General features: G+C 51.5%; 4 protein-coding genes across 4 annotated transcripts; 2 read left to right on the top strand and 2 right to left on the bottom strand.

Moving 5' to 3' along the window:
- Positions 1 to 1038: 1038 nt before the first annotated feature.
- TRIREDRAFT_77547 (glycosyltransferase family 1) lies at positions 1039 to 2789 on the bottom strand (the record flags this gene model as incomplete). Its single annotated transcript, XM_006964899.1, has 3 exons — positions 2129 to 2789; positions 1433 to 2053; positions 1039 to 1315 (listed from the first exon to the last, which is right to left on the bottom strand). The coding sequence occupies exons 1-3, from the start codon at positions 2767 to 2769 to the stop codon at positions 1039 to 1041; spliced, it is 1539 nt and encodes a 512-aa protein (XP_006964961.1). The 5' UTR covers positions 2770 to 2789.
- Positions 2790 to 4369: 1580 nt separating this feature from the next.
- On the top strand, positions 4370 to 5479 carry TRIREDRAFT_29142 (uncharacterized protein; the record flags this gene model as incomplete). The annotated part of the gene is made up of 1 exon (XM_006964790.1): positions 4370 to 5479. A coding segment is annotated over one exon (1110 nt), but the record flags the coding sequence as incomplete, so codon positions are not given.
- Positions 5480 to 14162: 8683 nt separating this feature from the next.
- On the top strand, positions 14163 to 16420 carry TRIREDRAFT_47710 (uncharacterized protein). Its single transcript, XM_006964815.1, has 2 exons — positions 14163 to 14807; positions 14879 to 16420. The coding sequence occupies exons 1-2, from the start codon at positions 14313 to 14315 to the stop codon at positions 16046 to 16048; spliced, it is 1665 nt and encodes a 554-aa protein (XP_006964877.1). The 5' UTR covers positions 14163 to 14312; the 3' UTR covers positions 16049 to 16420.
- Positions 16421 to 17432: 1012 nt separating this feature from the next.
- TRIREDRAFT_61354 (uncharacterized protein) lies at positions 17433 to 18921 on the bottom strand (the record flags this gene model as incomplete). The annotated part of the gene is made up of 8 exons (XM_006964898.1): positions 17433 to 17745; positions 17852 to 17952; positions 18049 to 18205; positions 18274 to 18296; positions 18370 to 18440; positions 18508 to 18544; positions 18649 to 18674; positions 18774 to 18921. Coding segments are annotated over 8 exons (876 nt in total), but the record flags the coding sequence as incomplete, so codon positions are not given.
- Positions 18922 to 24724: the final 5803 nt, after the last annotated feature.

The raw sequence follows: 24724 nt of genomic DNA, 5'->3' as shown, positions 1-24724 counted from the left end.
GGAAGCCATCTTTCGAACTCCCATAGACAAAGAAGCCTTCCTTTTCTTCGCCTTGTGAATTCTGCCCCCAAGCTCGTACAGGCCAGCCATCCAAAGGGCCATGGAATCACGCCTGGTTGGATGAACATCCCAGGACCGTGCTTCAAGTACACGAATCGCCTCCACACAGTATCCCGAAACCTGGAGAGAGAGGCCCCGGTTCTCTTGGTTGTCGCCAGCTCCTCTTGGCTGCCCGCTACTTCATGCAAGCTCCGGACAAGCATCAACCCGTCGTGGAACCCAAGTGACATTCATTCGTCGTCGTTCGTCTGAGAGATTGAGACACACGCGGGCCCGATGTTTCGCAAGAGGTTAATTGTTGGAGAGTGTGGCAAATGCAACGCTATCCAGGAACATGCGAGACATGCATCTATCTGCTCAGGATTCGATTTCATCTGCCAACATAATCAATGAGTTGGGTGAAGTCATTCCATCCTCCACCGCTGTTTCTGCTTACAACAACATCAGAACTCAGGTTTTTTAATCCGACAGATCACAACCCAAGGGCAAGGAATAAACACAGAATCACAGCTTGAGATAGAGCCATACATATAGCCACGCACAATACATTTATCCATCTCTACACCGAGTATACTTCATCGTAGTGCACCCCATCAAGACGCCACCGTCCCCCAGCCGCAGCTGAAAGGCGCCCGTTTCTCCTCATCGTTACGCAACAGCCGCCCGCCAGTCTTCATCCTCCCCAACTGTGAAATAGCAATCAATCTATTCGTCCCGCCATTATCAGCAGATGTAGATGCCTCTACTACCCCAAAAGCCTCCTCAATGTTACCCCACACACGCTTCTCATCTCGCCTGGCCCCGTCCACTTACAAGCTGACCCATCCACCAAGCCTCCGCATTGTACTCCAAACTTGGGGCATCAAGACAAGATCGAGCCCTCAGTTTCCAGTTGTCCTTTTCAAGCGCCTCTAAAATCCTCGCGACCTGTATCCTGTACGCCGGCGTCTTCTCAATCCATCACACAAACAACACCCATCATCGCCCTTTTGCTGCCATCTCAGCAATCAGTTCAGCAGCCAGCTTCCGGCCCCCATATTGCTCGCCCCTACGCGCAAGAGCCTTGGCATTCTCCCGCATGGTCACGCTCCGGTTGCCGCTCAGCACCTCCAGGAATGCCTCGGCCAGGCCCGCCGCGTCCCAGTCCGGCGCCAGCGTCTTGTTGGGCCAGATGCCCACGCCCAGATACTCGGCCGTCTGTGCGTAGTTGTAGAGGTCTGCCCAGAGCGGGAGAACGACGCTCGGGATGCCAGCGCTGTTTGTCGTGTCAGCAGCTCATGATCGGGGAATCTTGATGGCGATGGCGCAGGGTATCATCCTGGGGGGGAAGAGGGTGGCGGAAACGGAAAAGAACATAGGAAGCCAAACTCACATGATTGCCTCGTAGAAGCAGTTGGCACCTCCATGATGCACCGACACCGCGATATGTCCCGTCTTGAACAAAGACGTCGGATCTACGTCGAGCCACGACTCCAGCCGTAGCCTCCCAGCCTCGACATACTTGCTCAGCGGCTCCCGAAAGGCGTCGCCGTACTCACCCAACTTCCGCATCTTCCACAGAACCTGAGCATCCGAGGCATCAAGAACACGGGCAATGGCTTCGGCCATGACAACAGCTCTCGACTCGTCGTATTGGAACCCACTCCCCAGATTGACGAGAATCGTGGGCGCCTGTTTGATCCAGGCGGCCAGCTCGGCACTCTGCGTCTCGGCCGGAGCAACATCCAACACCAGCGGACCAGCGATGTGAAAGTTGTCCGGGATCACTTCGATTGGGTAGCCAGCCTCGGGATAGCTCATGGTGATCCACGGCACGTCCTGCCGGAACATCTCAAAGAGATTCACGGCGCGCGGAATGCCGTGCTGCTGAAGCCAGGAGCGCTTGTTCCTGATGACCGGCGAGGTCAGGTACTTGGTGATAAAGTACACTTGCTGGTAGATGTTACTCGGGATCTCTTTCCAGGGGACTGGGAAAGGAAGCCCCGAAGCAGTTCTTGAGTGGCAAGGGTGGTCAGTCTCTCCTGATACAATGAGCGATGGCCCCCCTGAGATCATCCGACACACTCACCCAGGATACTTCCAGAAGATGGCTCCCTTGGGCTGCACACCAGCCAAAAGTTCCGTCAAGGCATTGGGCGTGATATAAACTCGAGTCCGGTTTAGATTCACCGCGGCATCAATCGCCGGCCGGAACATCGAATCCAGCACCACGACGGCCGGATCAATCTTGCGAATCAGGTCCGCCGTCTGATGGTACAGGCTCAGGTGAGCCTCGTTGGACCACGCTGCCATGACAGAGGGAACCATTTCGGCAAACACCTTGAGCCCGGACGGGCCCGGCGGAGATATAATCTTTTGCGCACCCCCTGCGGCGTTCAGTTCGTCCACGAGGCTCGGCCCATCGAGCTGGCGCCAGTGGATCTTGGCTTGCGGGTTCTTTGCCTTGGCAATCTCTGTGATGCGCTCAATGTCCGATGCGATGCCCGAGAAGGAGGCGTAGTGCACCTCGAGAGACGGATGGTATTCGATCAGCGCCGAAACCGTCGCGAGATGCGCGTTGCACATCCCATGGTGGCTGTCGGTAAGGAAGAGGACTGTATTGTTGCGGCCACTGATGAGAAGTTCGTCTTCCTGTGTCGACTGTCTGGCCAGAAAGACGGCAACGAGTGCGCCGAGGACGGCGAGAATAAGCAAAGCTCGCCGAAACATATCCAACAAGGCGCCGTGATATCACCGTCGTTAACAGCTATGCATCACATCAATGCAGAGATTGGAACTTCGATCTGAAGCAACAAGTAGCGGGAGGCACGCTCTCCTATTAATACAAGTGCTCGTACTCAAGGACCAGCGGTATATCTTATCATTGCATCCCCTATTCCGCCAGCTCAACGGCATCCTGAAGGATTCAGCGGGGCCGAGTCGCGAGAATTGTATCCAGTCTTACATCTATTATCAGCGACATTCGCGTGTTTTCAAAAACTGCTAAAATCCATCTGGCTAGTCACATAAGGAGAGTGAGGACGCGAGTAAGTTGCACGATGACGAGCAAACCCCACAGCTTCCCTAAGTCTCAGCTCATTCTTGAGTAAGATCAGGCATCCGGTCTTTCGCCCAGAAGTGACCCGAAACAAGCGTCCCTCTCTCCAGCTGGTTCCTCGCCATCAGAAACTAGCTCGTCGTCCAGTGACTCTAGCTCGTGTTGCAAATGTTTCTCGTGTTAGCAAACGCGTAGTTTGGCGTTGTGATGACTGCACGACGGCGCCTGTCTACTAATAAAGTAATCTTCAAGAATCATCAGCTCAACTGGCCCTAGAGAAACGTTCCTGTGTGTAAGAGCTACGCGTTGGGAGTCACAACGGCGAGTTGAGCTATTAGGTTACCTTATATCCTTCGGCTGTCGGCAACGGTTGCCCTAAGCCTTCTGCTCGTGTTACCTAGATTGCCTCTATTCATGTTGAAGCCGAATGGGTCGTGCTGTGATTCGAGCTACCCTATGAACTGGGTTTGTGATGAGAGTCTAGAGCCTTCTCTGTGGCATGACAAGTTTGTAGGGTATCAATTCCCCCTATATCTGTAAAACATCATCACTCTAGTAGCAGAACGTAGAAACGATCCTATTCTTCTGTTACAAATAGATCTTTTTGTAATACAATGGATAGCCAAGCTTTGATGTGGATTGGTAGGTGCAGGAGGTTCCAGTTGGTAACTACATTACATGTACCCTTATAGGTGACTAAGCCGCAGATATGTCACAAGAGTTGTGGCGCGGAAAGGATCGAGCTTAAGCATGGGCCATAACCAACAACAAACCCCAGCTCCATGCTTCTGCTCCATGCTTCTGCTTCAGCTTCTGCTTTCTCCGATGCGCCGCGATAACCCGAATACTAACACAGGGCGATTGTCATGACGTTGGCGCGCGCGTGATGCTTGACTATCGCGGACTGCTGGCTGTTCCCTGCCGTGGGAGACCCGTTTACGCGCAGCTCGACGCCCATCGCGACGCTCGATCGCCGTATAAATCCATCCGCCTCTCTTGAGCCTCCATCAGATCGTCGCCGTGGTCCCAGCTCGAGCTCAGGTAGTAGCTGCCAAGAGAGGGCGCACTTCAGATGAGAAGGGCATGTATACTGAAGTGCTGGCAGGCCTTGACTGACAACGAGCAGACCAAGTCCCTTCTCTCCTGAGCAAGCGACGTCGGACGATGGAAACCCCCAGCCAAGGCAAAAGCCAAAAGCGACCCCTCAAAGACACATGCGATAGTGTTTCTGGGACGTCCGGGGATGCCGCCACGCACGACGACGCCCCAGCCGACACTCTTTCCGACGATCCAATAGAGTGCTGGAGAAGACAAGGGCGCTGGCCAAGCCATCTCTTCGAGCCCAGTACGGAGCGCTCTTTTGCAAGACAGCCAACCTTGTCGACCCTCAGCGGGCGTAAGCGAGCCCATTCTTCCTCTTCCACAACTCCAAGCGACCAAAGCCCGCGCGAGCACAAGCGTGCCTACCATCGAGACCCACGGTATAGAACGCTGCTTGCAACCAAGGGCAGTTTCATGACCGAGTCCGACAAGGGCATCGCCATCGAGAGTAAAGCTGCCTGCATGACTCTACTCACTTCCGAGCAAACGCTCCCAACCGTGTCGCTATTCCAAGACGATCTATTCCATTCAGTCTGCGCAAGTGTGGATAATCGGAACGAGGCGAGAGTGTTGCGATTTATCACACCGTTGATCGTCCCTTCGGCAGAAGAACTTGCCATCTGCGGTTCCACTGGCCTTGGGTGTTTGGTCGAGAGCATCAATGAGGGATGGAACAGTTCCATTCCCTTGATTGGCATTCGGCCACAACCCGATTACTCTGTTGGATTCCGCCGAGAAGCTTTCACTGAGTCCCAGCTTGAGAAGTTGGCGCCATTCATTGGCGAATATCTGAATGATGATGTTTCCTTCTTTATGGCCACATACTACATGTATTTCCCCTTTCTTAGCTGCGAGGTAACGTCCAACGCCGCAGCACTGGAATTTGCAGACCGCCAGAACGCCCACAGCATGACTCTTGCAGCACGAGGTATTGTTGAGCTTCTCCGCCTTGTGAAGCGGCAGGACGAGGTCCACCGGCAAATCCTTGCGTTCTCAGTCTCGCATGATGGTTGCTCAGTGAGGATTTACGGGCATTATCCGGTTATTGAGGGAAATGATACAAAGTACCACCGCCATCAGATTCATAGCTTCGATTTCACTGTCCTTGACGGAAAGGAGAGGTGGACAGCATATCGATTTATCAAGAATATTTACGATATTTGGATGCCTAATCACTTGAGGAGGATTTCCTCGGCTATTGATCAGCTTCCGTTGAAAATAGACCTCGAAGTCCCGGCGCTTTCTGCACCGACTGGCCCCTCTCAAGGCGTTGAGAGGCTACCTGGCGTTATCGCAAGTCGGCATTGCATCACAAGCCGTGGAGGAGGGCACAGCGACTCCAGATACTTTGGTCCCGAAACAAGCCCCAGCCAAGAAGAGGTGGAGCACAGCTAAGGAGCCACAGGGTTAGACTATAGAGTCACTGATCAGAGCGGCTTTATAGTATCTTGACCTAGTTATCAGTAGATACCCAAGACCACCATGAACTCTGCGATGTAATCGATGTGTATATAGTGCTCCAAGCATCTAGCAAGACTACCTTAGCACATATGAGTAACAGATGACATACCTTACAGTATTCTGTAAGCTATTTACTACTCTAGGCATCTTAGGTACTACATACTAGGTAATTCAGACAATATTCCTGGCTTCCCAAGTGATAGAGAAGTATAACATGATAGCTTTCATTCTTCGCCAAATAAGATGATGCCTAGCACATATCCCCATTTTAGACCACAGCTTACAGAGTACAATACCGTTCCGAACCAAACATCATCTTAACCAAATTCTTCTTTTCCTAACCCTGGCATCTCACATCCATCTTTCACCCATTTCCCCCGCCCTCTGCTTCCCGCAAAATTCGCCATGGAAGTACACGCATACATACATACCTTACGTAGGATACGCTCCCGCGCGTTCCGTTCCGCACAACCCAAAAGGCCACGTAAATTTGGAGTTGTCACACACACACACACGCACGCATACGCACGGCGTCTTTCATCTGAGGCACCTCAGGTAGTATCCGTACATCCATGCAGTAATACTCCGTAAGGTAAGGTATGTACCACCTTAAGAATCCAATATCGCAAGCAAGATAGGCGTAATATAGGTACCCTCCCGACGGTTTGACCGCGCGGATGCATGCCGCCCATTTTCCCAGAAATAGCCACAATCTCAAGGCGTGGATTCCCCCAACATACGTATGCAATGCAGATGAACATTGACCAGCCATCCATACCTACTTATCTCACAGCCTTCAATCTCACACATGTACATCCATCTGGTCCAGTCGCTTTTCTAGCCTGATTAGTGGCTCCCTACCTACCCAGGTACCCAGACAAGCGGACAGACAGACACCTTTAACATGGCCATCAATCTTACTATTAGTCTTCCACCCCCCAAACCTGGAAAGCAAAGACAGATATAGTAACAAACCCGCCTCCAAAATAGTCGGATCGATTGACTACCTATCCCCTCCATCCAACCATCACCGACAATCCCTCGTCCCTCACCCACCGTCAATCCTCATCCCCAAACCTACCAATGACTTGACACAAGCACATGCCACTCATCCCAAACTCACATGTCAAGACCTAAACTCCCCCATCCCACTGGCCAAAACCCCAAATGAACGATCGACACTCAGGGTCCCTCCCACCGCCTCCCCTCAACCAGTCTCCTCAGAGACGACCTACCTTATAATCACATGTATCCCGTACCTACTAAGCAAGCAACCATCAAAAAAGTCCCTGGTTGAACACTGGCCAATATAAAACATTCGTGCATCATGCCCCTACTACCACTACAAAGCAAGGGGGCCAATAGAACCGCCGGGCTCACTAGGCCGCTTGCCGCATATTATTGGCACACACACACAAACACACACACTTGCACCTTCAATCAAAGGAGCACCGCGAATGGGAACCTGCGACTTGCACATGCAGTTTTAGCACCAAGTCTCCAGAATCAATGAAACCCAAGCCTGCAGATCCCAGAAAGCGGCTTCTCATCCGAATTCCTTCAGGTCGGTCATATACTACCAAACTTGGTATGTGTACATACATGTCAAGTGTGAGGTAGGTAGCATTGGGGGTTGACTGGGGGAGGGGAGGGGAGGAGGGGGGGTGGGAGTACGTCTTCCCTCCCTCCCTCCCGTAATACAGGTATGGTATAACACTGAGGGTAAGTATCAAGGCATCTGAAGTGGCAAGGGTAAAGAGAGTAGAATTTCACCGCAGCACGTTGATGAGTAGGTGAAAGAGGTGTAACCCTCACCCCGGCTCTGCAACTGCTACCTTGCGTGTCTGGCATCTTTTTTCTCCGTAACGTGTGTGTCGCTTGTCGTGAGGCCTGTCAGCTTGTTCATGTTACTGCATAAGGGTAGATCAAAGAGGCTTTCTATTCGTCGACAAGCTTCCGCTGCTACACGAAGTCTTGATAATGGTACGAGTACGTAGTTGTCGTATCTTGTTGATCCTTAACATCATACCTGACATACCTTTGATGAAGGGCCCGAGTACCATGCCGGAACTTTGTTCAACTGATGGCGAGGTATTCTTCCGGAGCATAAAAGGTGATATGCGCTCATACGAATCAATATATGCAACAGAGACTGCTCTGTTAAACCACCTGCTCAAGAACGCAGTAGATCAGGCTGTTACGGGAGGCAACGGGTTATCATCTCATCAGGCAGTACGCAGAGACCTCATGTCCTTCAGCCTGTAGAGATAGCTAAATTCACCATGCAATTTGTGTCACATCCGCGCAAGTTTTGGGTCGGAACAGCAACGTGACTGATGGTGTGCGTGGATTTGGCTGGCCGAGCAAAGGAATCCATGCCTGTACGAAGTACCTCACCAAGCAACATGTTTGCGTTGGACGGTACATACGTGCTCTCATAGGTACGTTGCTGCAGCTCTTTTGCGGCGCATGCATAGCGCAGGACTGGGAGATTGGGCTGCGAGACGTGAGAGAGAAGCCGCCGCGGACACAACAGCTTTGCTGGGAGTTCGGGACCGGGCCAACAGAACGGGCTGACCTGGTCGTCGTCTTCCCGACAAACATGCAGGCCAAACGGCCCAGGATTGCTTGCAGCCTTCGGCGCAACAGCAAGCTGGTATGTGAGATGGGTGGTGGTACTTTCAGGGACACCAACATCTGGCGATGCAGCCTCGGGTGGCCACCCCCGATCAAGGCCAAGCAGCAACGCTCCACCATCCGCTGTCCCGTCAAAGAATAGCTACTATCGCGATCCTTCTTCGCGCTTCTCCTTTCGAGGTTGGCTCAACGCGAACCAATATTTGGCTTGAAGCAGCTATGGCAGACAGAACACAACTGAGAGGACGGAACCGCCATGCTCGGGGCGTCTCGGCCATTCAGCATCCTTCTCTGCGAGGTCCCTCTGCGGACGCTTACCTGGTTGCTCGTCGGGCCGCTTCTTTTCTTCTCCCTCGTCTTCTTCTGCCCATGGGGTTGGGATCAGAGTGGGACTCCCCTTTGCTGTGCGTTGGGAGACGGAGCACATCGTAAACGGTACGTATATACATACAAGTATGGCCGAGGGCACTCCGCGAGCTGCTGCCGGTGCTCGGTCTTTTCCCCATCGTATAGCAGCTTCGGCGGATACTGCATACTAGTAATACCAGCAGGTACAACGTACAGTACAGGGACGGCGACGGCGGCGAAGGAGGCATACTACTAGCATTATGATAGAACGGTTGCGAACGACGAGCAAAGATGGTGATCAGGTCCTTCGGCGGCTTCTGTACAAGTCAGTTGCTTTAAAGGCACGGTTGATGTTTGAGCCGGAATGCCAGCTTGCTTGCCTGCCTCCATGCCTGGGAAGAGTCATGACAGACTCATGACCGACTCATGACAGACGGCCTTGCTCCTGCGTTTCTGGCACCGATGCTTGTAGGTGCTCGTACGAGCTCCGTTCCTTTGTGCGTCGAGACTGCCACTGCGGCCCTTCGTGACAACCTCGTCCTGGTGCTTCTGCTATAGACGGCTGTATGTTGATACTAGTAGCACCATGGAAAGCCAAGTCTTTCTCCGGATGCAGCTAACGGCAAGCCACATTGCCACGCGGTAAATCGCCATGGGGCTACGATCATGGACGAACTTCATCACCAGCGAGCAGCCAAAGAACAAGGGAAGGGGAGCCAGCGCTCGATCCTGTGCTTCGGCTGCTGAGCCGGATCTGCTGGCTGGATGGCGATTTCTGTCCAAGTGCAAAGCGCTGTATACGAGGTACGCTCCCACCGGCTGAAAACTCTGTGCCTCACCTGCCCCCCTGACTACCGTGTCATGGAATACTGGTCCCGTGACGAGGGAACCCAAAAATTTTTCCTCACCCCTTCTGTGCCCCATCGTCCCCTTGTCCCCCGTACTTTAATCAGATGAGCAGATACGGGGCAGCGTTCGGTCTCGATCTAGCGCCTCGGCCTTGGTCTGGAAACAGGCCCGGCATGTGTCGGCCAGTCAGCCAATGTCTGCCTCGGTGCGAACCGATCCATAGGTATTACTAGATGCTGCCCAATCAGCGCACCCGGCATGGCAAGGCGACGCGGCTGTTGATTCTTGCTTCTCGGCCGGAAATGGCCCTGCCCCGGAAATCTTCCCTAGAGCAGCGACAACGCAGAGCACGTCGTGGGCATGGACAAGATCATTGCTCGATCCTCTTCCTTGGCTGTCCGTAATAATAATGTTGCTGACATGACCTGAAATTTCGAGACGAGCTCCGCATTGTTGGCGTACCCTGTGGAGTGTGTTCGGTCCGGAGACGTGCATGGTGAGGATTGCTAGCGTACCGGAGGGTTCCATGGGGTGTGCCCGAGCCTCTGGGTTCGCCCTGTGGTAAGTCTTTGTTAGTCAGTCAGGCGAGAGAGTCGATGACAAGCAGCTGAGCGACAATGTGGCATAGCTCAGGGTTAGGTGTGCTTGGATTTGTATGTTGGCCCGAAGCGATTGTTTGTAGTAGTGGCAACGGCGGCAGGTCAGCGAGGCAAAGAACTCGGGGCTGTTGGTCGCCGTTGAGGCAAGCAAATCGATCAATCTCTCGTCAGATGATGGGTAATAAGACCGAAAAGGCTATCGTGCAGATGTCTCGCGCTGCTGTCCCAAGTCCAGGACGAGCTGAAGGGTTGCGGCTTCACGCCAGACGAGAGAATGAAGTCATGAAACGCCCTGAACACAAGTAATTGTGTGACTCGTAACCTTGGTCCCATCTACGTTTCGGCCAAGGAGATCCGAGTCGACTTCCAGCATTAGCTCAGACGTCTCTCGTCGCGAGATGCAGTAGCATCCCGTCTTCAGCCTCGCTCATGGGCAGATCTTGGCGTGGGCCGGCAACCTGTCACATTGTGAGTCCAACCGTGTGCAGCCGGTGTGCGACGATTGAAATCAAGCAATGGTGTGAAGTATCAGCAGGCAATATCTCGCACGCGCGGACCAGGCGGCATGTGGCGAGGCATGATCCGATCGAGTCCAACCACGGGCGCCCAGATTGAATGACGACGCCGTTTTGGCGATGTCTGGGAGTCCATGCTGCAGGCGTAGTCCTGCCATACGATGCTAAGCCATGTCCACCCATCTCCAGATCCTTACCAACAGCAAGGACCAGCACTAGCGAACCCGGCAAACGGCCGAAGAGGCGCCCGTGACGTGATGCGATCCGGACAAGAGAAGGAGAAAGACGACAAGCAGCACGCGAACGGCGACGGCCTTGGGCGCGTGACTTGAGCCGTCCCCGTATGGTCGCTGGAAATGGTTGTCATTGACCGGGCGCCCTCGTCGGTGCCCCCAGAGCAACTGGGCAGCACTTCCACAGGCTGCTAGCAGAAGCCAGAGTCCGGAGACTGCCCCCGGATTGCAGATTTGCACGATGCGCAAATGACCGCCAAGCCGCCCCGTGCTCGGTCAATTAGACACAGCTCAGAGGGCAGCGAGCGGAAAGACTGAAGCCGGCCGTTGGAGAAGGGCTGCCACTGGGGGCTGAACAGCGACGCCCCTCCCATCCACCCCGAAAAAAGACAACACGACAGACCCCATGGAGAGGAGGAAACAAGGTGGAATAGCGCCGCTGAGTATGACCGAAAAATGCCCTTTGGGAGGCAGCGCCGGCGGTCATTCTCCAGCTTTCGCAGCCCCTGGTCGCTCCCCCACGACCCAAGCCGGGTTGTCAGCACGAGGCCCATGGGGAAAACAGAGTCGGGTGCCAGGGAGGCGTACGGGGCAGCGGCGAAAGGCGCCGAAACGGACCAATTCTGTGAACTTGGCCACCGGCTCTGACTGTCACCGTCGTGTCATGCATGCCGCTCGTATGTCGTTCGTTGTATGGCCGTGATGGAGTGACGGTTGGCTGCTCTTGGGAGTCGTTTGATGCCGTATTATCCAGTGACCGGTCGGTCAGTTTGGGGGAGCTGTTGGTGAATGGTTGCGGAGCTTGTATTTTTTTGAGTTTCCGGCTGTTTCTCACGAGGACTGCTTTCGATACCCCAACTTGCCTCGGTTTGTCTTCTCCCTAACGTGACACGATAGTATGTAGTATGATGTCTGGAATCATGTTGCCGGTTACCCCGTCAAAGGTAGCAGTAGCAGTAGCAGTAGCAGTAGCATGATCGACAGGAGGCTCAAGACAATGGGATTGCACCTTGACGCTGGATTAGCTAATCCGGGATTTCTAGCTAGACAGGTGCATACAGGTAGCACTTGCTGAAATCGCAGGGAAAGAGCGAGTGCAGCGTAGCATCGTCCAAATGGAAGGACCAACGGCCACAGGCAAAGTGCACGCAAAAGCAACCACCTCAGACGGATGTGGACAGAAGTTCCATGACGCCTTCCATCACGGAGCCTAGCCTTCTAGGTACATAGGTACCTAGGTAGGTAAGGTTGGTAGGCAAGTACGAGTACCTTGGGTTGCTTGGTGGTTGCATGCACAGGAAAAAGTGCAAGAGCCACCGATGCTAGTGCCCGAGCTGTGGCTCCACCTGTACATATTGGCATGTGAGTTTGGATCGAGGCTGGCGATGGCATCGTGAGATCCGGCCATTGGTGTTTTGGGCGCTCTCCAATTCCACGTCAAGCCACCAATCCTGATGCTGGGGCCAAGGAACATGGAAGGTCCTGACCAGCGCGGGACATCATGTGTCATGGCGAGCAGCCAGCAAAGTCAATTCGCCCTCTTCTCACCACACGACCACCGCCAGCGGATGCCCGCAAACGAGGGACCAACCGGCCCTTCTCGGCGCTTCTCTGCCTCGTCTGGCTAGGGGTCCTCGCACCGGCCCAATCAGCGGCGCCGGCGCTCTTTGGGCTGCGTCGGCGTTACTTCGTAGCTCATCAGCCTCCGGGCCCCGCAAATCCCCATGCGGGCTTCCCCAGACGCGTCTTGGGGCAGCGCACAGCAGGCCATTGTGAGCAGTTTGCAGGTGAGTTGGACGACTGGCACAGCAGCTGGAGCGGCCAGGGGCCCCCCCTCAATCTCCTTTGGCGGCCCCTAGCCCTGACCCCGGTCGGGAGCCACATCCTAATGCCTGCGCTCGCGTGCGCGCCACACCCACCCCGGGCCCCTTTTTCAGAGGGCGATTGAGTCGTTCCTTGCCAGTCAGTGTGTGCCTGTGGCTCAGCTCGTCGGTTGTTGGTGCAGTTTAGGTTGCTGTTCAGTTCTGTTGGCCCCTGTCCTGTTCTGCCTGCAGCTGCTACTACTAGCGCCAAGTACCGGTACATACAAGCGAGCTGTTCTCTTCTCGCTGCTTCGTGCCCTGACCTTGACCTGAGTGTGCTCACTTTGACGACCTAGGAATAAGGTACCTACCTTCGGTACCAAGAATAATCCTCCACTGAGTCACCACCAGACTCTCACGCCGCTGTCGCTGTTGCCGGCTGCCTCGCAGCTTGCTGGCCCCAACTGCCGCCTGCGCGCGTGATCACGGCATGAACAGGTCCAGAACGTCTAATTACAGCAAAGCCCAATAGCTCGCGAGGCAGCGCACGGAGAAAGCCGCGGGTGCGTGAATCGATCGACGGGTGGCTATGGCGGAACTGCACGAGATACGCGCATTGCCACTGCAAAAATTTGCCAGTAAGCGTCGAGCACAGGCGCACCTCAATCTCTTGCCGGCGTGTACCGGTACCAGCCCGCAAGCCACTCGCTCGCCCAGTCCGCTACAGCACCGGCTCTGGGCCTGAGTGCGCTCTGCTAGCGGTCTGGTGCCCCTGTGAGGCCCTACTACTAGCACCGCTATAGCACAGCTTCCAGCGCGCCGAGCGCTAGGCCAGACCCGACCGCTGGCCAAACCGCTAGGCGGGATGCGGCGACGGGCTAGGAGAATACTCGAGGCCTGTAGCGGTACCTCGCACCCCAGGCAGGCGGGGGCAAGTGGGTGAGGCCGAGCGCCACTCCAGCGCCTCCACCAATCCGCGCATCGTCTCTCCACTTGCAACCTCGTCCCTCTGCCAGGAACACGAGCCACCAATTTTGCATCTGCTCGCCGGTGTGTGTTATTGTGCGTGTTACCTACAGTACTGCTGCCACTGCGACTCTGATGGGAGGACCAACGACAGACGAGAGGTACTTCGCACAAGGGCCTGCCTTGCGTCCCTCGTGTGGTACCGCCCAGTCCACGCCCTCCCTCCCCCCCGGTCCTCCTCGCCCAGCCGGGGAGGGGCGTGCGAGCAACCAGCTTCCCCAAGCCGAATCGACGGCGTCTCTCCACAAATGGCCCATGGAGAGCTTCTGGGCGTGCTCTGGTCTGGCCTGGCCTGGTCTGATCTGGGCTTGGTCGATGGGCGACGCTCCAATGGCTCGACGCTCGCTCCTCCGGCTGACTCTGGCTCCTCCTGCTCTGCGCTCTGCCTGGACGGACGGACGGACTCGCTCGCTGGTCCCGGCGTCACGACAATAAAAAGGCCGGCCTGCCTCCCGCCCCCCTCTGCTCCTTCTCCTGTCTCGCCTCGTCGGTCTCTGTCTCACGCAACAAAGAGTCGTTCCGTTCACTCGGCCCGGGTCTCGTCTTTCTTCCTGCCATCCCCAGCCAGCATCTTCACTCCCACGCGTCAAGTCAACAAGAGTCCCCCTGAACAAAAAAAGACAAGCCCAGCGTCGACCGCAGCCATGGCCGACGTCCACGTCGCAGACGCCCCAGAGGGCCGCAAGCAGTCCATCGGCATCCATACCACCCAGGATGTCGAGCACATCGAGGCTCCCATCACCTGGAAGGCCTACCTGATGTGTGCCTTTGCCTCGTTCGGTGGTATCTTCTTCGGCTACGACTCCGGTTACATCAACGGCGTCAACGGCTCTGCCATCTTCTACAAGGCCGTTGAGGGCATCAACGCCACCAAGCTCAGCGACAGCCACACCTCCCTCATCACCTCCATTCTCTCCTGCGGTACCTTCTTCGGTGCCCTCATCGCCGGTGACGTTTCCGACTGGATTGGCCGCAAGTGGACCGTCATCATTGGCTGTGTCATCTACATGCTCGGTGTCGTTGTCCAGATGATCACTGCTCCAAACCACGCTCTGGGTCCCATCGTTGCCGGTCGTCTGATTGCCGGTCTCGGTGTCGGCTTCGAGTCCGCCATTGTCATTCTGTACATGTCTGAGATTGTAAGTTGACGAGCAATGACCCTCCCACCATCACTGGCATTTCCCTCGCTAACACGCTGTTCCTCAAACAGTGCCCCCGCAAGGTTCGTGGTGCCCTCGTCGCCGGCTACCAGTTCTGCATCACCATCGGTATCCTGCTCGCCTCCTGCGTCGTCTACGGCACCAAGGACTTCACCAACACCGGTGCCTACCGCATCCCCATTGCCCTCCAGTTCCCCTGGGCCCTGATCCTCGGTGGCGGTCTGCTCTTCCTCCCCGACTCCCCCCGTTACTTCGTCAAGAAGGGCGAGATCCAGAAGGCTATCAACTCTCTGTCTCGCGTCCGTGGCCAGCCTGAGGACTCCGAGTATGTCCAGAACGAGCTTGCTGAGATTATCGCCAACGAGGAGTACGAGCGTGCTCTGATCCCCTCCACCACCTGGTTCGGCTCTTGGGCCAACTGCTTCAAGGGCTCTCTGTGGACCGGCAAGTCCAACCTGCGACGAACCATCCTCGGTACCTCTCTCCAGATGATGCAGCAGTGGACCGGTGTCAACTTCATCTTCTACTACTCCACTCCCTTCCTCCAGTCCACCGGCGCCATCAAGAACTCGTTCCTCATCTCCCTCATCTTCTCCCTGGTCAACGTCTGCTCTACTCCCCTGTCCTTCTGGACCGTTGAGCGATTCGGCCGTCGTACCATCCTCATCGCGGGTGCCTTCGGTATGCTCATCTGCCAGTTCCTCGTAGCCATCATTGGTGTCACCGTCGGCTTCAACAAGACCCACCCCGACCCCAGCAACCCCGACGCTGCTCTGGCCGACAACATCCCCGCTGTCAACGCCCAGATCGCCTTCATCGCCATCTTCATCTTCTTCTTCGCCTCCACCTGGGGTCCCGGTGCCTGGATCGTCATTGGTGAAATCTTCCCTCTGCCCATCCGATCTCGTGGTGTCGCTCTGTCCACCGCCTCCAACTGGCTGTGGAACACCATCATCTCCGTCATCACCCCCTACATGGTCGGCACTGACAAGGGCAACCTGAAGTCGTCCGTCTTCTTCATCTGGGGCGGCCTCTGCACCTGCGCCTTCGTCTACTCTTACTTCCTCATCCCCGAGACCAAGGGCCTGTCTCTCGAGCAGGTCGACAAGATGATGGAGGAGTCCAGCCCCCGCACCTCCTCCAAGTGGAAGCCCACCACCACCTTTGCCGCTCAGATGGGCACTGGTGAGTACATTGAGAAGCCTACCGCCGAGGTCTAAAGGACTCTCCTGCTTCCGGATGGATGCTTGAGATGTTTCTTTCTTGCCTTTTTTGTTTCTCCTTTTGTTTTATCAAAGCTTTTTCCTTTATAACGCGGTGGGGTGGGCGGCTGCAGGTAATGGCTAGCTTCTGCAGCTTTTTGACGAAATCATACCCAGGGCCACTACGGAGTGTGTCCGTCGAGATGTATCTGACGACGTGAAGACGTTTTTGTAATGCGGTAGATGTGGACATACACTAGCTACAAATGCGAACAACTTTCCAAAGAAAAAAGAAACTGCTCTTCTTTTGCGCTTCCAAGGTTGTTCTTCCGAACCCTTTGATAGCTGCACTTTTCTATCTATACTTTTAATAAGATCACTTGTTTGATCAATATCTCCTTTTCTGTCTCTTTTCTTTGTCTTGTCATTGTCTTGACTGTCAGTTCGGTGATGGATCTGATCGGTCAGCTGAAGTGAGATTGGTGTTAGGGACTCATGGCATCTGGCGAGACTTGACCAATCATTGGCACGCGGGCGTTGCTGGTCATACTATCAGGAGTAGTGCTGAATCTAGGCAAGCCAGCTTTGTTGTTGGGAAAGAGGAATGTTTAAACAACGTGTGAGACTGAGTTCTATTATGGGGTGTTTTGGGATGTTATCTAATGTTTTTTTCTCTTGATTGGCGGTGTGTGTTTGAAGACTGGGTGTTTATTCGATGGGTTGGTTTTTGTCATGATGATTTCAGTTTGCGAATAGGGGGGATGTTTTTGAGGGTATTGGAGGCGTGGGTTCTTGTTTGCTTGAGGGATGTGCAAGGGTTGGGTGCTTGGATGAATGGGTCTGGGTGGGACGAGTTCTGGCACGGCTTGATCCTTTTGAATGATGTCTTGATTCGGGCGTGCTTTGAGTTTCAACAAGGGCTCATGATTCCCGACATGGCGACTTTATGGACATGGAGCAGAGTAGATGTTGTCTGGCCTTTTGGCCTCGTGTTCAAGCATGTATCCGTGACCGGGGTATCTATCTTTATTCATATAGACATGACTGACCTCCTGAAAAGAAAAAGAAAAGAAAAAGAAAAAACACCACAAATGAATCCTCATACACACACAACCAACCATGAATTCTTTGCTCTCACCCGCTACCATCATCCCCCTCTCGACCCTCCTCCCGCCTCACTCATCACACTCCCCTCACTTAAAGACGACGCAACCGGCCCCCGAAGGATATTCTCCGTGCTCTTCTCCCCATCATTCTCCTCGTCCCCGCTGCTCCCTAGAGGCCTCATCCCACTCTTCTTGGCCGCCCTCCACGACTGCAGCGCATACGGTCCCTCACCGCCACCACCACCACCACCACCACCACCACCGCCCAACCTCGACGAATTCCCCCCACTCGACTTTCCGATCCCGCTGGTACTGGTCCCGTCTCCTCCTGCTCCTCCTCCTCCGCTGTTGCGCGTCTTTTCGGAAAAGTATGTGATGAGCGGCGCGAGCGTGGGGACGCACGCAATGATGATGCCGACCGCGGTCTCGACAATGGACCACTTGATTGCTTCGGCGGAGTCGAGGTAGTTTTCCAGGTTGCGGATCGTCTGGATGCGGATGATTTGGACAATCGTCACAAATAGGCCGAGGGCGAAGAGGCATAGGAGGGCGACTTTGCGGCGGATCTTCATCTGGAGCTTGAGGAGGACGGGGAAGGGGAGGATGAGCCTGGTGGGTTCAAGAATGTTAGTTACACAATTGCTGAAGCGTATGTTGCGGGAGTTAGAGATTGAGCGTGTATCGTTTGAGGAATGGCAGGGAGTGATAAGCGTACGTCGTTACGTCGAAGATGATGGTGAGAGAGGAGAATGTTAGGTAGAAGGGGACAGCGTCGGCGCAGTGTCCGGGGATGAGAGGCTCCCATTGCTTCTCGACCTATATTGCAGGTCATCAGTACACTCTCCTACCGCAGAAATGAAGAGAGGAGGAAAAAAAAAGACTTTAAAGAGAAGTATCTCAGAGGGGCCGTACCGGGATGCACAGAAAGAGAAAGACGAGCAAAAATGCGATATGCGCCATGGTAACAATCACGGCAATCGAAATAGGTATCAGTCGATATGTGCCAGGAACCAACCGGACATATGATACGAGAAGGCTAGTCTTGAAGCCCCAGATGCCGAGAACGTAACTAGAGATCATCAAAGAATGTGAGTCAAGAGTAGTACGGGGGGAGGGCAGAGACAAAAATCGACTTACAACGGTGCCCCGATATATTGCGTCTTAGAAACCAACCGAACGAATTAGTCGGTGAAGACGATGAGAGAAGAGGCAAAGAGGGAGGAGTTGAGTTACTTTTCCAAAGTTGAGGACGTTTTCGTCTGGCATTGAGTCCAGCTCAATCAGCCCAAGCCCCCATTTCGTCTCTGTCGTATATATGAAATCAGCAGTCGGTTCTCGTCTACATGGCATCATCGAGGAGATTAAGCGTACGGACGACGGTTGCCAAAGTGTAACCACAGGCTCCAATCTACACACAACGCTCATCAAGTCAGCAAACAACTTCGGAACAACGAAGACCATGTCGAAACTCCCCGAGCGTAGTAGAAAGTCAACCGTTTAGCGACAACATACCCAGCTCGCAATAATCAGCCAGTCGTCTGTCCTTTCATCAATCAGTTTCCATCCCATCCAAACAGTTCAAGGTCCTTCGATGACAATCGCCAGGGTCTCGCCCACCCTCCATTCCATTTACGTACCTAGACCAACGGCTTTTGCAATCCTCGTCCGCACGTACATCCTCAAGCAGAGCGCGATGAAAGCCAAGCTCGTCACGCTCAGAGCAACGGCAGCAATGGTCGGTCCATTGTTTGGCGTGCCGTCGGGCGTGTTGTACGCCCACGCCATTGCTCTCTCTGCCTCTCGCGCTCAAGTCGACGTGCTCCAAGAAGGAGGAACAAGGCGGGAAGATGCTCAGAGTAAGTGGATGGGAGAATAAGGCGGGATACCTTTGGGTTTTCACATAGCGTGGATACAATGAAAGGTAGAGGGCTGAAAAGGGTAACAAAGTAGGAAAGAGAAGCTTGGTAATTCCATATGCAGACGGTCTGCTGCTGAAACAGGGAGGAGAGTTGCGAGTGTTGGTTTCTCACAGTGGGTGAGAGGGGTGTGGAACTCGTATATCCTACGCGTAATAGGGGTCCTCGGAGTATTACACTCATATATGCCTCTTCCCCAGCTGAGAAACGTAGGCAGAAACTGTCATAGGTTATGAAACGCGCCTTTGTCACGGATCGTTAGCAGCAAGACAGAGACTCCATGATCTCTCTGCGATCGAGACCTCTGTTCCTGGACGAAGAGGAAAAGATGGCTTGCAGCTAAACAAGCTTAAAGCAACAAGTAAGGGGCTTGCAAAAGAGAAAGACCAACGAAAAGAGTCAAGGAATGCAGAATAAGCATGACCTATCCAATGGCCGCTGTTATGGCACCTCCCTCACCCCAGTTTGCAAGCCCAAAGACGGAAAAAAGAACGAAGAAGAGGGTCAAAGCATGACAGACAAGGCTATGCCGACTGCCGGACCCAACGAGGAGGGACATCAAGCCTGTCAAATGCCGCACGCCATGTCTGCCATTGCCCAAGGCGCTGGAAATCTCCGCCCCTTGCCTCCCTTTCTTGGGAGGTATCTACCCTGTTCATGTGGCCGTCAGGCTGCCTCGTTGGGAGAAAATGCCGCCCACTCATGTTGAATACGACAAGTGCGAGGACTAGTGAGACTACTACCTTTACTAATACAAACACACGGTAGTCGGAGTTTCCATGCTGCATTGACAGGCGTCAGGGCACTCAAGGCTGGTCGTTTTGTGTTTAGCACTGCGACGTTAGAATGGACAGGAATAGAAAGGCTGAAGTGTCTTTAGCACATGTGCGGACATGGCTCGTCTCGCCTGTCATTCAGCTCTCGAGGTCTCAAGTGAGTAGCCGGGCTGGAAGTCACCGCCGTTGAGAACCGTCGGACCTAGCGTTACAGACTCATCAGCAATTGATCAGCTATTGTGGTTTTTTTCCCCGTCTTTTCTTTTTCCTCCTGCTACCCACTTCCACACTCGAATACTGCAACTCACCCGTCGTTGTTCCTCCCAAAAGGCCACTCTTCCACTCTTGGCAAAAGTTCCACCAACCCGAGGGCATTGAAATGACGGTTATACTACCAGGGCCTGCCCTAGTTAGCAGGTGGTTAGCAGGTGGCATGCCGGTTCAAGCATGTAGCATCCGGAGATGACTGGCTTCTGTTCAATGTGCAGCTCGATGCAGAGACCAGTCACGTCGTTCGAACCGCTGTATTTCATGCCAACAAGGGATGGCCATTTCTGCCATAGTAGTTGCTACAGCAGAGGTGAATTGTGTCCCAGATGATCTTTGTGACATTTGATCTGCATCCCCATGATGCCAGTCAACATGAGGCACGGCCTCGTCCAGTGGAGGGGAAAGGGCGCCATTGTTGATACCCTGGGAGCTGAACGTGGACATGACCGCTGCAGGCTGCGCAGCTGCAGTATGGGTGTCCTCACCAGTTGCATGTCAAGCGGCCTAATTGGTCCGCGGCATGGACGAGGCCGTTGGTCCTAATGCTTCCTTCGCCCGTCTCAGTCGTTTGGCCTCGGCCGAAGGCCATTGACGACTTTTGTGGAATAATCCCTGCCCGTCTTTCGCCTATGGTCCCGGCACACGGACCTCCACGTCCAAAAGCCGGCAGCTGTAGCCTGAAATCTAGACTCGGCCGCGGGAGGATAGGAACCCGCCGAGGGCAGATCCCCCGAGGTAGACATGGCTGGTGTGAAACACTGCACCGATGTAAGGCAGAGACTCGCGACACAACGATGCACGAACTTCTGTTCAAAGAAACATCTGATGGCCCAACAGACAGCCAATTGCGTAACGCGGCCCTCATGATGTCGCTGTGTAGCATCCAGACCGGCGCGGCAGCGAGACCCGGACTCCGCGTCCCTGGACGGCCCCCTTGTCTTTATGCAGGAGAGTTCTGGCCCTCATGCCTCCAGCTCGTGAATCCCTGCCAAATGCGACAAGACGACATCCGGTCAATACCACCAGGATTCTTAACGGGGAGCAGGAAACAGGCACTACTAGGGGGGTCTTAAAAACGACCACAATCCCCGTGATAGCTCCACTATTATAGGGGGGTTATTAATTTGCAAAAGGTCTGTTAATTTATAAAAAAAAAGATATATAGTATAGAGTGCAAATCCTATATAAAAAGAGGTATCTCATTTTAAATAAATAAATTCAATATTATTATAATAATTTAACGCAAGTGTATTTATCATAATAAAAAAAAAACACTAATACGCTCTATGCCTAAGGCCTATACAAGCTTGTTAACGCTTTTAACCTTATCACCGCCCTTAACCTTATCGCCACCCTTAAACGCATCGCTGCCTTTAACTTTAATAGCTTAGAATACGCTGGCTAGGCTATTTAAGCTGCATTTATTTATTATTTTAATGCCATCAGCTTTATATAATATCTCCTTCTAATTAATTGCCTATCTCTTAATATTAAATATAATAAAATTAATCGCTTCCTTAATAATCTCCTTATTATATTCTATAGCCTAAGGGAATAGCACTAGCAGCTTCTAGTTAACAGGAAGATAGCCCTTGTTTTAAAGCTTGCAATAAAGATAATAGAAGCTATAGAGCTATCTGTTATTATTAAGGAGGGCATAATAGTCTAACTTAGACTACCTCTCTAATACTAGTAAGTCGCCTAAGTAAAAGAAGATATTATTAGTAAGGTATATAGCTATAATATTAGCCTAGAGGATAGCCCTAATCTTCCTTAGCTAATAATAAAGATATAAAATCTTATTATAAGCTTCTTTATTATATAGCTGCGCCTCCTCTTCTTCTTATACTGCTTATCTATTATAGTTATCTTTAGCAAGCTAAATTCTGGCCTTATTAATAGTAATTAGGCTATATTTTACTATAATTAATGTCCCTTAAAATAGACTTAATCTCCTAATGCTCTTTACCTTTAGACTCCTTATCTTAGCTATAGCCGTAATGCTATTTAAGGCAAGAGTGTATAAGGCTTTTCTTCTTTTCTTAAAAACATGCAATACTAATAGCATTAGTAAAACTTTTAAGATTATAAACGCCTTAATATAATATTAAATATAATTATAATACTAATTTATTATATAAATATAAAGTTACAGTGTTAAAGCTATCTGCTATTTAAATTATAATTATGCTGGCGTCTATAATATTATTTTTTTCTGCTTTTACATTAAAGGTTAGCTAAAGGCTAAGCTTCCTAACAATAATAATAATAATAGCTATAACAAGTCTAAGGTGCTGTTAGGATTAATATAGCCGGCAATATCACTCTCTTTAACATTCCTAGTTAAAGAAGAAAGAGCATCTTAAAGTTAATTAAGGATAATTACAGGATTATATAGGAATAGTCCTGTTTTCTCCTAAGCACTAAGGATTATATACTTTTTAAATATTTACTCCTACATCTCCTAAAAATAATAAAGAAAGTTAGTCTTACTAAAGTTAATAAAGCTATTAGTAACTTTATAATATAGGATCTCTTAATACTAGTGTTTATAAGACTAGAAAACACTAATATTAAGGGGTTAAAAATAGTATATAAGATATAGAGGTAAGGGGAAGAGCTTAATATTATATTACTATATATAATAAATAAATTTACTTATAAAATAACTCTTGCAGCTATTTATAAAAAGAACTTGCATTTCCCTAAGATTATCTAGTTATATATATCTCTTAAAGTAATAAAGCCATTCTATAGCTATAATATTAAAGATATAGCCTTTTAGACTTATAGTAAGAACTGTACTACTTTTAAAGCTATTCTAGAACTATTTCTTAAGCAGCTAGACCTTAAGAAGGATAATAAATAAAGGGATTATCTTGCCCTTAGCTAAGATTGCCTTAACAGCAGTAATAAAAATAGTATTATAAGAATTAGTTAAGGTCAGGTTATTAATTAAAATAAAAGTCTAGAGGAGTATTCTAGTAAGGAAATACCCTACTATAAAGCCAGTCTTATTAAAATTCTATATATACTTCTTCCTTACCTTATATTATATTAGAAAATTCTTCTAGGCACAGAAAAAAGACTTAATAGCGCCTTAATCTTATATAGCCTTGCATTTAGCATTATAAGATATTAACTTATAAATATAGAAGTCTTTCTTTAACTGCTATATAAATCTTTTAGCCTAGGACTGCAAGACCTTTATTATCTTACTTCTAGCTATAAGGATAGTATTAGCATAATGCTATAAAGCGTAGAGTTATATATAATATCCTTAAGTTATTTAGCAATAGGCCTAGATAAGGATCTTGCGCTCTTCTTTAATCTATAGTAATATATAGTTACTGCTATTTAAAGACTGTGGATAAGCGCTATAAAGCTAACTGTATAGTCTTAAATATAAGACTTAAAGGGCATTAGCTGCTTTAGTAATTATAAAATAATGGCCTTCTTAATATAACTTAGCTGCTGCAATAGTGCATTACTTTAAGGTTTTAACATTATAGCGCGTAAATATAGGCAAATTTATATCTAGATTAATCTAACAATCTTTAGCAGGTTAGTAAGGCTTTAAAGATAATATTACTATAAAAATAATAAAAAATAATAAAGGTTTAATAAAGTTATAGTAAAAATAAGATATAGCTTGCATATGGCTGTTATTACAATTGTAGAGGATAGCGCGTTTAAGGCGATAGTGTTACGCACAGTGTTACGCATTATTACAACTTTTATAGGATGGCGTTTAAAAATAAAAGAGATATGCAAATAAACATAGATACCTCTATTTATGTGGCATTAGCACTAAAAGCTAAGTATCTTTTTTTTTTTGCAAATTAACGGACCTTTTGCAAATTAATAACCCCCCTGTGATAGTGGAGCTATCACGGGGATTGTGGTCGTTTTTGAGACCCCCCTAGTAGGATATATGCGAGATAGTGCTGATGGCTTCGGCCCGCGCAGCATCCTGAACCATAGCTTGAAAGCGACGGTGAAGGCGAAGAGCGAAGAGCGAAGACAGCCCTTTGCGGACACATTCAAGATCGTGGTCCAGACTCGACTCGACGCAAAGCCGGAGATTTTGCCTGGCTGATGGTAGCATCGGCAGCACCAAATGCCGGTCATGGGATGGAGGTAAAACTAGATTGCCCCCCAAATACAACATCTGAGCTTTCATCGATGCCATGCAGGTCCGGCAGAGGCTTTGCCACATCGAAGGGAAGCATTTGAAGGAGACATACGGCACCGCGCGCTACTAATATGCCACGATTCCCAGCCTCTTCAGCCCTTGATTTCTCTTTCCTCTCGTCAAGCCTGAGCTCCTTGTCCTTTGGCCTGGCCCATGATGCCGCCTCCGGCCGGGTGACTCGGGTCACGCTGTCTCGAGTTCCGAGATTTGCGGCCGTTCTGCCGCCCCCAGTCGGCCCTGGAAGAGGGGGCCCTTGGGTGCAAGCGAGCAACTGCACAGAGCAAACGCTTCAGCTTGGTACGACCGCGGACTTGGCGACGTGGGTTATGAGCGCCGCGCATCGACATCGGTTGATTGAGACCCCAGCATCGCAGTAGTAGTAGCAGCTCATAGATCGCCTGAGGCCGCCGTAACGAGCAACAGGCTCGTTC

The sequence above is a fragment of the Trichoderma reesei genome (genome assembly GCF_000167675.1).
Source record: "Trichoderma reesei QM6a unplaced genomic scaffold TRIREscaffold_8, whole genome shotgun sequence".
In the NCBI taxonomy this organism is placed as follows: Eukaryota; Fungi; Ascomycota; class Sordariomycetes; order Hypocreales; family Hypocreaceae; genus Trichoderma; species Trichoderma reesei.
The sequence above is the reverse complement of the archived record's forward strand: the minus strand, read 5'-3'. Positions and strand labels throughout refer to the sequence as shown.